Source organism: Panulirus ornatus, chromosome 59, assembly GCF_036320965.1.
Source record: "Panulirus ornatus isolate Po-2019 chromosome 59, ASM3632096v1, whole genome shotgun sequence".
In the NCBI taxonomy this organism is placed as follows: Eukaryota; Metazoa; Arthropoda; class Malacostraca; order Decapoda; family Palinuridae; genus Panulirus; species Panulirus ornatus.
In genome coordinates this window covers 2,545,331-2,555,705 of record NC_092282.1, presented here as the reverse complement: position 1 = coordinate 2,555,705, position 10,375 = coordinate 2,545,331, and the positions used below count along the sequence as shown (strand labels likewise).

Below are 10,375 nucleotides of genomic sequence, written 5' to 3'. Positions count from 1 at the left end.
GATTAACTGATTAAGAATTGTAATATCGTGAAATTCCAATTCTTGCAATAAGATCAGTATACTTGTATAAATGAATCAATTTGAAAAAAAATGTATAATTCTCCTATCTAACAACTCGCGTCTTTAATGGTCAAGAAAATGGCAAACTATCATAATACAAATTATATGATTTGACATACACCACGAATCTTTGACTACATATGTGTGCACAACGTGCTGCCAAAATAAGCAAACTTTTCGGATTAAGCGTAAGATATCTAATCTTATTATAAAAATTACATTGATTATTGAAAAACGGGGTAAAGAATTTCTCTAACGAAGGAAACGGCGATCAAGTATCAGAAGAAAAAAAAATTGGTGTGGTAAGGTAATAGAATGTCGCACTGAACGTTTTTAATTGTCTTTTAGAATGCTCATTAGCTTTCATTCAAGATTCCAAGTTGAAAATTCAATACACAGTCATATCAATGAGTGCTTACATATGACAAACTTTAGAAACATTACATAATGTTCGGGTTATTCCTTATCTTAATCCACTTGATTCAATTATTACTGAAAATACACACTTGAAGATACCACGAGGTCTGACAGCGTGTAATTACTTATTAGTACAGTATATGGATAGAGTTCTGCACTCTTTTGAATTTTACCTGTGCCAAGATCTTACCATCAGGCAGGACTAGCGGGTAAGGGCTCACAGCGGGAAAATTTAGTTGAGTATTCATATGAGGTATGCTGTCAAATGTTATATCTTACATGGTACAGTGTGTGTTCGTGATTAGAAAGCAAGGAACCCACGTTTATATGGGGCAGAAAGAAAAGATAGCACCCTGAGCCGTGGAATTCCGGTAATTTGACAGCCACTGTGGTATTGGATCACTGTGTCGTCACAATTTTCTGTTCCCCAAGCGGGTTGTACCTCCGTTCAGTGGCTGCCTGTCACCTAATGCCTGTTTGTGTGTGTGTGTGTTTTACAGCATTGTCAGCTCATATACAGTCGAAACATACTCATTCCCTTGTAAAATGCGTGATCAATATTTATGTATTACGTGGAGAGTTTTACACTCGTGTTGCCCCGTCTGTTGACCTTGTATACATATGTTTTTACTGCCATGTTTGTATGCACACACAACACACACCAACCTAAATCAGGAACTCATCGACCAGCCCCGAAAGGAGGATGAACACCTGGATAGAGTGTGGGCCGATTTTCTTATGTTAGCTGACATAGTACAGACAAATGGGACCCTAATCAAGGTCATTTTATTAAAACCGTATATATACCCTAGCCTGAGCCAGGTACCATGTTATCGACGAACCCTTTGGGTTGGATGAACAGCTGGATTGACTGTGCACCAACTTCAGCAACCAGGATTCGAATTTATGCACTCGACCCTGGCAGGCCCGTGATTGTGTCACGATCAGGGACGCGAATTGTTACCTTACGGAAATCCACGCGGGTCCGACCCTGGGCTGGCCCGTGCTGATTCATGGTCAGTAACACCAACCACTACACCATGTATGTTTTACGGCAGAGGAGGGCTAAGGGCAGGGGTATAGAAGGGTTAAAGTTATTGAGGCGGGGGAAGGTGTGCACATGGCAACCAGAACTACACGCTGTGGAACACGCACTCGTACTCCAGTCGGCGCCCTAGGCGCTCCTGCTTCCTCTCTCGTATATAGGTAAGCGATCTCTATTTCATTTTGACACTCGTGCGTTATGTTTTAGCGCTCCCATCTATTTCCCAGGTCTCTTTAGACGCCATATGGAGAATGGTGAACGTGTAGTTAGGGAAGAGTGATAAATTTTGTTGAGTTACAATGGTCGGGAAAGTTCTGCTGGAGCGTAGGGTAGCGTGGCATGTATTGATTGCAGTTCCTGCGGTGGTGGTAACCTGTGGTGGGGGCGAGGCTACTGTTATGTTATCCTCTATATTTGTTGTTGCAACTGTTTTTTCACATTAAGTTACCCTCTACATTTGCCACAGAAGCAACTGTTTGCTGTTGTTGCGTTACCCTTTGTGTTTGCCTGTTCAATAAACTTTACTGACTTTTACGTCAGTTATGTTCATTGTCTGTATATCCAGTACCCCAGTTGTCTCATATACACTCTATATTGCTTTTTGTCTGTCATTTGTAAATGTCCTTTATTTTTGATATTTTCTAATCTCTTGCGTCGTCCCCATTTACTGTCTCTTCCGCTAATTGTGTTGTGTCATCCGTTAGCTGTGTTCGATTTTCTGTCTATTACCTTACTTCATGTGTTCCATTTCCCATGTTTTTTCTTTCTTTTTATGGCAGCCGACAATCATGGGTAAAAGAACGTCCTAGCGGCTCCACCTCATGGAATGTGGGACACATGCAGACAGCTCACGAGCACAGTGGCTTAAAAAAAGAATCCTGTAGAAGAGAGAGAATGAAGCAACACTGCAACGGACGGACAGCTGTGGTCGAAGAGAGATGACAGTAGGAAAATTTAGGTAGAAAGGTCTTTTTATTCCACTCTGGCTAAGAGGAAATTAGAAGAGCCACCTCGTGGTGCAACCATGACTCCATGATCCCTGGGCCTGTTTATATGGAATACTTGCTCATAAAATAATCGTGGTACCTATACAACACCTCCAGCTTTGAGAAGCAGATTCTACAATGTTCATTATGTGAAGTTACCCGAATAGAATAGACTATATGGTTATGCCCAACATATTTATATCATTACAAGGTTATGGAATGATTTCATACCGAACATTTGAAATCGAGTTAAATATAATCATTATAAAAAAAAGACGAATCAATGGCGATTTGATTTTGTCTAATGTAACCAGATTAACGTTTCCCCACTACATGATACTGCACAGTTTTGCATTTTGAGAAATATGTTCAGTGAGAGTAAACAAGTGAGTTTCAGTGAGGAACGAAGAGAACGTGAGTTTCAGTGAGGAAAGTGGAATTATCGGCACAGAGAGGTGAAAGAAGATAGGCCCGAACCTTGAGGGACACCAATGTTGATAGGGTAAGAGGGAGATGTTGCTCCATCAACGATTACCGTACTGAAACAACTTAAATAACTAAAAAACAGCATTATAGAAAAGAGGGAGGCATGTGCCACTCCCTGTTAAATGCCGTAGATATGTTGGGGCTATGTAAAAAGATTTGCCAAAATTCCTTAAGAGGAGGACAAAAGGAGAACCTCATGTCGAACTGGTAATATCAAAGAAGGGAATGAGATTCTAAGCTTTCAAGAAAATGAGCAGAAGCGTTTCAGTAACTTTAGAGATGGCAGAGGTGAGAGTTCTGGGGCGGTAAGTAGAATGAAGAGGAACTTTGGGTTTTAGACAGGTGAAATAGGCGAGCAAGTTTCGAAACCAGCTTACACTCTTGAAAGACACGAAGTATTATACCATTGGGTCCATGCCTTGCTGTGAAAGAACTCAGAAGACCCAGTGCGAGAAAAATGTTAGATGGGGCATATTTTCAGTAGGAGGATCACGAAACAGCTCCAACAATATCACTTAATGGGTAACTGGTTTCCTGAATATGTTAGTAGACTCCTACGATAGTGGGGACATCAGACTGGTAGACTCTAGATCTAAGAGCTGTTGGTTTCTAAAGAAAATGAATTTGATTTACCCTAGAATCTGATGTGTTAGTAAGGAATTCATAAGATATTTGCCTCGATATTTAACAAAGAAAATAGAGGCGAGTTCATAAACTATTCATTGACAGGTTTTCGCTTACCTGCGAATCACGGCTACAACAAGCAATGGGCAAACTCGGAGTGAAGCTAGGGAAGAGGCTGACCAAGAACCGCCCTAAAGGGAAGGTTGAAGCCGATTTAAAGGAGGTGGTAACTGGGGAGGAAATGCAGACACCTCTTTTGCCGGGTAAGCTCTACTTCATATTCTGAATCAAATTGCTTTAGCCATACCCAATAAACTGTCAAGGTCCCCTCCCATATCATATCAAGACCTGTTCATTTCTTGTTATGCTGATAGGATATTTCATTGCCTTCGTATGTATGGTCATGCTAAGGATATATACATAAAACAAACAGATAAGAATGTCATTAGATATTAATGAATATAGACTATATATATATATATATATATATATATATATATATATATATATATATATATATATATATATATATATATATATATATAATACTGTATGGATGCGGGGTATGTGCTTCAGATACGGTTGTGTGGAAAAGGGTGGATGTGTTGGAACTATACAATATTTGAGGACAATATGTGGTGAGTTGGTTTGATTGAGTAAATAATGAAAAGGTAAGGAAGATGATTGGTACTGAAAAGACTTGTTGGAAGAGCTAAAGAGTGTGTTGAAAAAGTTTCGACATGTGGAGAGAATGAGTGAGGAAAGGATGACAAAGAGGATATATGTATTAGAAATGGAGTGAGCAGAAAGAAAAGGGTAACCAAATTGAAAATGGAGGAATTGAGAAAAAAAAAATATCTTGAGCGATCGGGGCCTGAACATACCAAAGGATGAAAGACGTGCACGGGATAAAGTGCATTGGAATGATGTGGTATACTGGGGTTGACGTGCTGTCAATCTACTGAACCAGAGTATGTGAAGTGTCCATAGTAAACCATGAAAAGATCTGTGGGGCCTGGTTGTGGATAGGAAACTGTGGACTCGGTGCATTACAGACTAAAGCTAGAGATTGGATGTGAGCAGGTGCAGCCTTTTTCATGAAATATATATATATATATATATATATATATATATATATATATATATATATATATATATATATATATATATATATATACATACACACACACACACACACACACACATATATATATATATATATATATATATATATATATATATATATATATATATATTTTTTTTTTTTTTTTTTTTTTCTCTGTCGCTGTCTCCCGCGTTTGCGAGGTAGCGCAAGGAAACAGACGAAAGAAATGGCCCAACCCACCCCCGTACACATGTACATACATACACGTCCACACACGCAAATGTACATACCTACACAGCTTTCCATGGATTACCCCAGACGCTTCACATGCCCTGATTCAATCCACTGACAGCACGTCAACCCCGGTATACCACATCGATCCAATTCACTCTATTCCTTGCCCTCCTTTCACCCTCCTGCATGTTCAGGCCCCGATCACACAAAATCTTTTTCACTCCATCTTTCCACCTCCAATTTGGTCTCCCACTTCTCCTCGTTCCCTCCAACTCGAACACATATATCCTCTTGGTCAACCTTTCCTCACTCATTCTCTCCATGTGGCCAAACCATTTCAAAACACCCTCTTCTGCTCTCTCAACCACGCTCTTTTTATTTCCACACATCTCTCTTACCCTTACGTTACTTACTCGATCAAACCACCTCACACCACACATTGTCCTCAAACATCTCATTTCCAGCACATCCACCCTCCTGCGCACAACTCTATCCATAGCCCACGCCTCGCAACCATACAAAATTGTTGGAACCACTATTCCTTCAAACATACCCATTTTTGCTTTCCGAGATAATGTTCTCGACTTCCACACATTCTTCAAGGCTCCCAGGATTTTGGCCCCTCCCCCACCCTATGATCCACTTCCGCTTCCATGGTTCCATCCGCTGCCAGATCCACTCCCAGATATCTAAAACACTTTACTTCCTCCACTTTTTCTCCATTCAAACTTACCTCCCAATTGACTTGACCCTCAACCCTAATGTACCTAATAACCTTGCTCTTATTCACATTTACTCTTAACTTCCTTCTTTCACACACTTTACCAAACTCAGTCACTAGCTTCTGCAGTTTCTCACATGAATCAGCCACCAGCGCTGTATCATCAGCGAACAACAACTGACTCACTTCCCAAGCTCTCTCGTCCACAACAGACTTCATACTTGCCCCTCTTTCCCAAATTCTTGCATTCACCTCTCTAACAACCCCATCCATAAACAAATTAAACAACCACAGAGACATCACACACCCCTGCCGCAAACCTACATTCACTGAGAACCAATCACTTTCCTCTCTTCCTACACGTACACATGCCTTACATCCTCGATAAAAACTTTTCACTGCTTCTAACAACTTGCCTCCCACACCATATATTCTTAATACATTCCACAGAGCATCTCTATCAACTCTATCATATGCCTTCTCCAGATCCATAAATGCTACATACAAATCCATTTGCTTTTCTAAGTATTTCTCACATACATTCTTCAAAGCAAACACCTGATCCACACATCCTCTACCACTTCTGAAACCACACTGCTCTTCCCCAATCTGATGCTCTGTACATGCCTTCACCCTCTCAATCAATACCCTCCCATATAATTTACCAGGAATACTCAACAAACTTGTACCTCTGAAATTTGAGCACTCACTTTTATCCCCTTTGCCTTTGTACAATGGCACTATGCACGCATTCGGCCAATCCTCAGGCACCTCACCGTATACATACATATATATATATATATATATATATATATATATATATATATATATATATATATATATATATAGATAGATAGATAGATAGATAGATAGATAGATAGATAGATAGAATCATCAATTTTTGATATGCATTGATCATACTAATGCTCGAGGAACTTGGAATTTGCATTATCATTTGACAGGTTAATGCTAGTAATTAGATTTAGTTATTTTGGTTGTTTGTTGTAATTGTTATTGTCATGTAACTTCAAGGAATCCTTCTCCAAGGGACTACTGCAACTTCAAGGTTGTAATACAATCTCTGACAGGGAAAGGATGGACTCCTTTGGAGTGAGTTCTTTGACAAGATTGCAATCCGATGATATAACATGGCCAAATATGACATTTTACTTTGCAACGTAACCATGTGGAGGCAGAGCCTTGTATGTATATTGCTCTTGGACACCCTGGTAGATAGGTACATTTTTACCACTAACCATACTTTTGATCATGTTTATAGAGATATTTTCCATAATAATGATTATGATAATAATAATACCTGCTGATTATGGCCTTGACAAATAATCTGGGCAGGGGCAGGAGTGTGGCAGCAGCCCAGGAGGCGGGAGCAGCAGCCACGCTACCAGCCCACCGATTGGGACGACTCTCTACCATACGGTGGTAAGGTCTACCTCGCCCGGAAGAAGAAGCCAGACTCATGGCTCTGCATCTTACTACAGGTCACTCAATCATGTCTTTACCCCAGTATTCGCTTGCCTTGAGAGATTCTGACGGTCACATGAGGATCCCTCCTCCCCCTCGTGTTTTTCTTCACTTGAGTAGGTCAGGTTTTTGTAACTTTGTACCCTAAGTTTGCTTAGGCTGAAAAAACTCTGGGCACAAGCAGATATTAAGGGATATATTTTTGACTTGCTGTTTCCTTGTGTATAATAACTGCTTATGGATGTTAACAGCATCTTCGACGATTATCATGTCACCCAAACAACAATTATACATTGATATAATGTATAATATATTTTCTTAATATTCATAAAGATGTTGATAATCTTACAAAATGATACCTCACGTGACTCCACCTCACGTAAGTATCCTTTCCCAAAAGATGGAGAAGAAAAGGCTATAGGTGCTTGATTCATCCCTTGTATATAAAGTCATAACAGTTGGACAGATACTAAAATTGCACCAAGCCAATCAAACCACATGTTTCATATGTATTAATCAGTTAATCATAATAGCATTTGATATTTACACTTTGCTTCAATAATCTGATCAGTGTTAAAAATCTTATGTGATAAACTCAGATATTATGACACCAAACCCGCCATTTAATTCAAAATTAATCCATTGGGTACAACTAGCCTAAATCAACCCCTTTAGCATGATTATATGAGCATCTAGCACGACAGTACGACCCCTAAGCGTGTCACAACTTTTGGGTATGAAGGCGTGACTTATGACCCGAGACCTTCATGTTCATGGGTCACATTATTGTGCTCACGGGATTAACCTACTTTTATGGGAATTTCATGAAAAATATCAGTCTATAATTGTGCTATTGCAGCTTTAAGTTGGAATCTCTTATCTAAATCTTGTGCATAAGGTAAACATAAATCGTACTGAATACTAAAAGTCGCAGTGGATTTCTCTCACACTCAAGATCTACAGGTATGCAGCGGTCTTGATAAAATCCTAAACTCAAAATTAGTGCTTACATCACTGTTCTAATTAATATTTTTTCTTTCACATCTATTTGTTTTCTCTTATTTTATTATCATCAAAGTACTGTGTCTTCAGTTATGTGTCCGATAAAGCCAAACCTGTTCATCCTTCCAAGGATTACTAATAAAGTTTCTTTTCCTTTTCTTTCTTTTTACACTTATTAATACACCACATTTTTTTATTCATACCTTCATTATTATCTCTACGAATCTGACTTATCACCATACCACATACCTGGCAACATTTCTATCACCCCATGTACCTGGCATTATCAATCCTATCACCTACACCCGGTGGTTGGCCGGGGTAACCATATTACAGGTGATGGTGATAGGAGGTGCAGTTGGGGTGGTGTACTATGCTTGGTACCATGCAGACCACTTCCACTACCATGTCACCAAGGCGTATGCACACCTAGGCCACAGCCACGCCCAGGCCACCGTAGGACACAAGCTGCTCAATGGTGAGAGCTTCCCAAGTCACCTCATACAGAAGAGTATTTCAAAAACTTTTATTTCAGACATACTGAAAATGTATTTGTTTGTATATTACTTGTTTTTCTAGCCGTCTATCAATATGCAATTTACATATACCGTGATACTTCTCATTTATCAGTTTTATTTCCGTTTTATTGTATAGACATATTTCTCGTACGTGATCGACGTTTCTCGCCTGAGCGAGGTAGCACCAGGAAAAGAAAGGCAGAAACTGTTTATTCTCTAGCAGTCATGTGTAATGCAAAGAAACCACAGCACCTTATCCAAAACCAAGCCCCACAGACCTTCCTAAAGTCTACCACGGATGCTTCAGATGTCCTAGTTTAGTTTGCTGACGACACGTTGACCTCTGTATGCTATCCCACAATGAAGGGTCTGGGGTAAACCATGGAAAGTTTTGTGGAGTCTGGATGTGGAAAGGGAGCTGTGGTTTTGGTGCATTATACATGACAGCTAGAGCCTTAGTGTGAATGATTGTGGCCTTTGTTGCCTTTTCCTAGAGCTACCTAGCGCGCATGCGGGGGGGAGGGGGTTGTCATTTCAAGGTATGTGGGGCGTGATTGTGGACAGGAAGTGGTGGTTTCAGTGCATTACACATAACAACTTGAGAATGGATGCGAGTGAATGTGGCCTCTTCCTGGAGCAACCATGCAAACACAGGGAATGGTGATCAGTTATGTTAATATGTACGACCAATCCCAAGTGGTTACCTCATGAGCAGGATTTCTTCGGTAAGACTCATCATCAAAGAACAGAAACGAGTATGCAAAACTTTATCAAAGATGTTCATTCTCCAAAAGCAGCCCATTTTCTTGTTCCTACAGAGAACCCATATGAGGTCATGGAATAGTCATAATATATATACTTCCATTGTCATTAATCTTTTTTTTTCTTCAGTCTCCTAACTTCACTTTCTAAGTGTATCTTTTTCCTCCAAGATAATCTGCATCATAATGTCTTTATTACTGGCAGGTAAAGGAGTGGAGATGAATCACACAGCTGCAATGGAATGGTTTAAGAAAGCTGCTGACCAGGGCCACCCACAAGCAGCCTACAATGTTGCTATAGGTCACCTCCAGGGACACACCACTGGACTAAAGCCAGGGTAAAAGAGCAAGCGAGTGTTTACATACAGTTGTACCTCATTGAGAACATTTCTAGTCATACACAAGTTTTTTATGGAATACTATTTGTGTGCCATGTTTCCTCCCCACATTCTGTCTCCCACGTTTGCGAGGTAGTGCCAGGAAACAGACAAAAGAATGGCCCAACACACCCACATACACATGCATATACATAAACGCCCACACACGCACATATACATACCTATACATTTCAAAGTATACATACACAGACATATACATATATACACATGTATATATTCATCCTTGCTGCCTTCATCCATTCCCATTGCCACCCCAACACACATCAGACAGTACCCCCATCCCCCCGCGCGTGTAAGGTAACTTTAGAAAAAGACAACTAAGGCCACATTTGTTCACACTCAGTCTCTAGCTGTCATGTGTAATGCACCAAAACCACAGCTCCCTTTCCACATCCAGGCCCTACAAAACTTCACACCCAGGCCCCACAAAACTTTCCATGGATTACCCCAGATGCTTCACACATCCTGGTTCAATCCATTGACAGCACGTTGACTCCGATATACCACATCATTCCAATTCACTCTATTCCTTGCAC

The 10,375-nt window shown here is 40.2% G+C and overlaps 1 protein-coding gene across 1 annotated transcript; it reads left to right on the top strand.

The window, feature by feature from the left end:
- Positions 1 to 1,604: 1,604 nt before the first annotated feature.
- LOC139767372 (uncharacterized) lies at positions 1,605 to 9,919 on the top strand. The gene is made up of 5 exons (XM_071696699.1): positions 1,605 to 1,683; positions 3,724 to 3,881; positions 7,032 to 7,177; positions 8,499 to 8,640; positions 9,647 to 9,919. Exons 2-5 carry the CDS (start codon positions 3,761 to 3,763, stop codon positions 9,781 to 9,783), a joined length of 546 nt encoding a protein of 181 aa, XP_071552800.1. The 5' UTR covers positions 1,605 to 1,683; positions 3,724 to 3,760; the 3' UTR covers positions 9,784 to 9,919.
- The last annotated feature ends 456 nt before the right edge of the window (positions 9,920 to 10,375 follow it).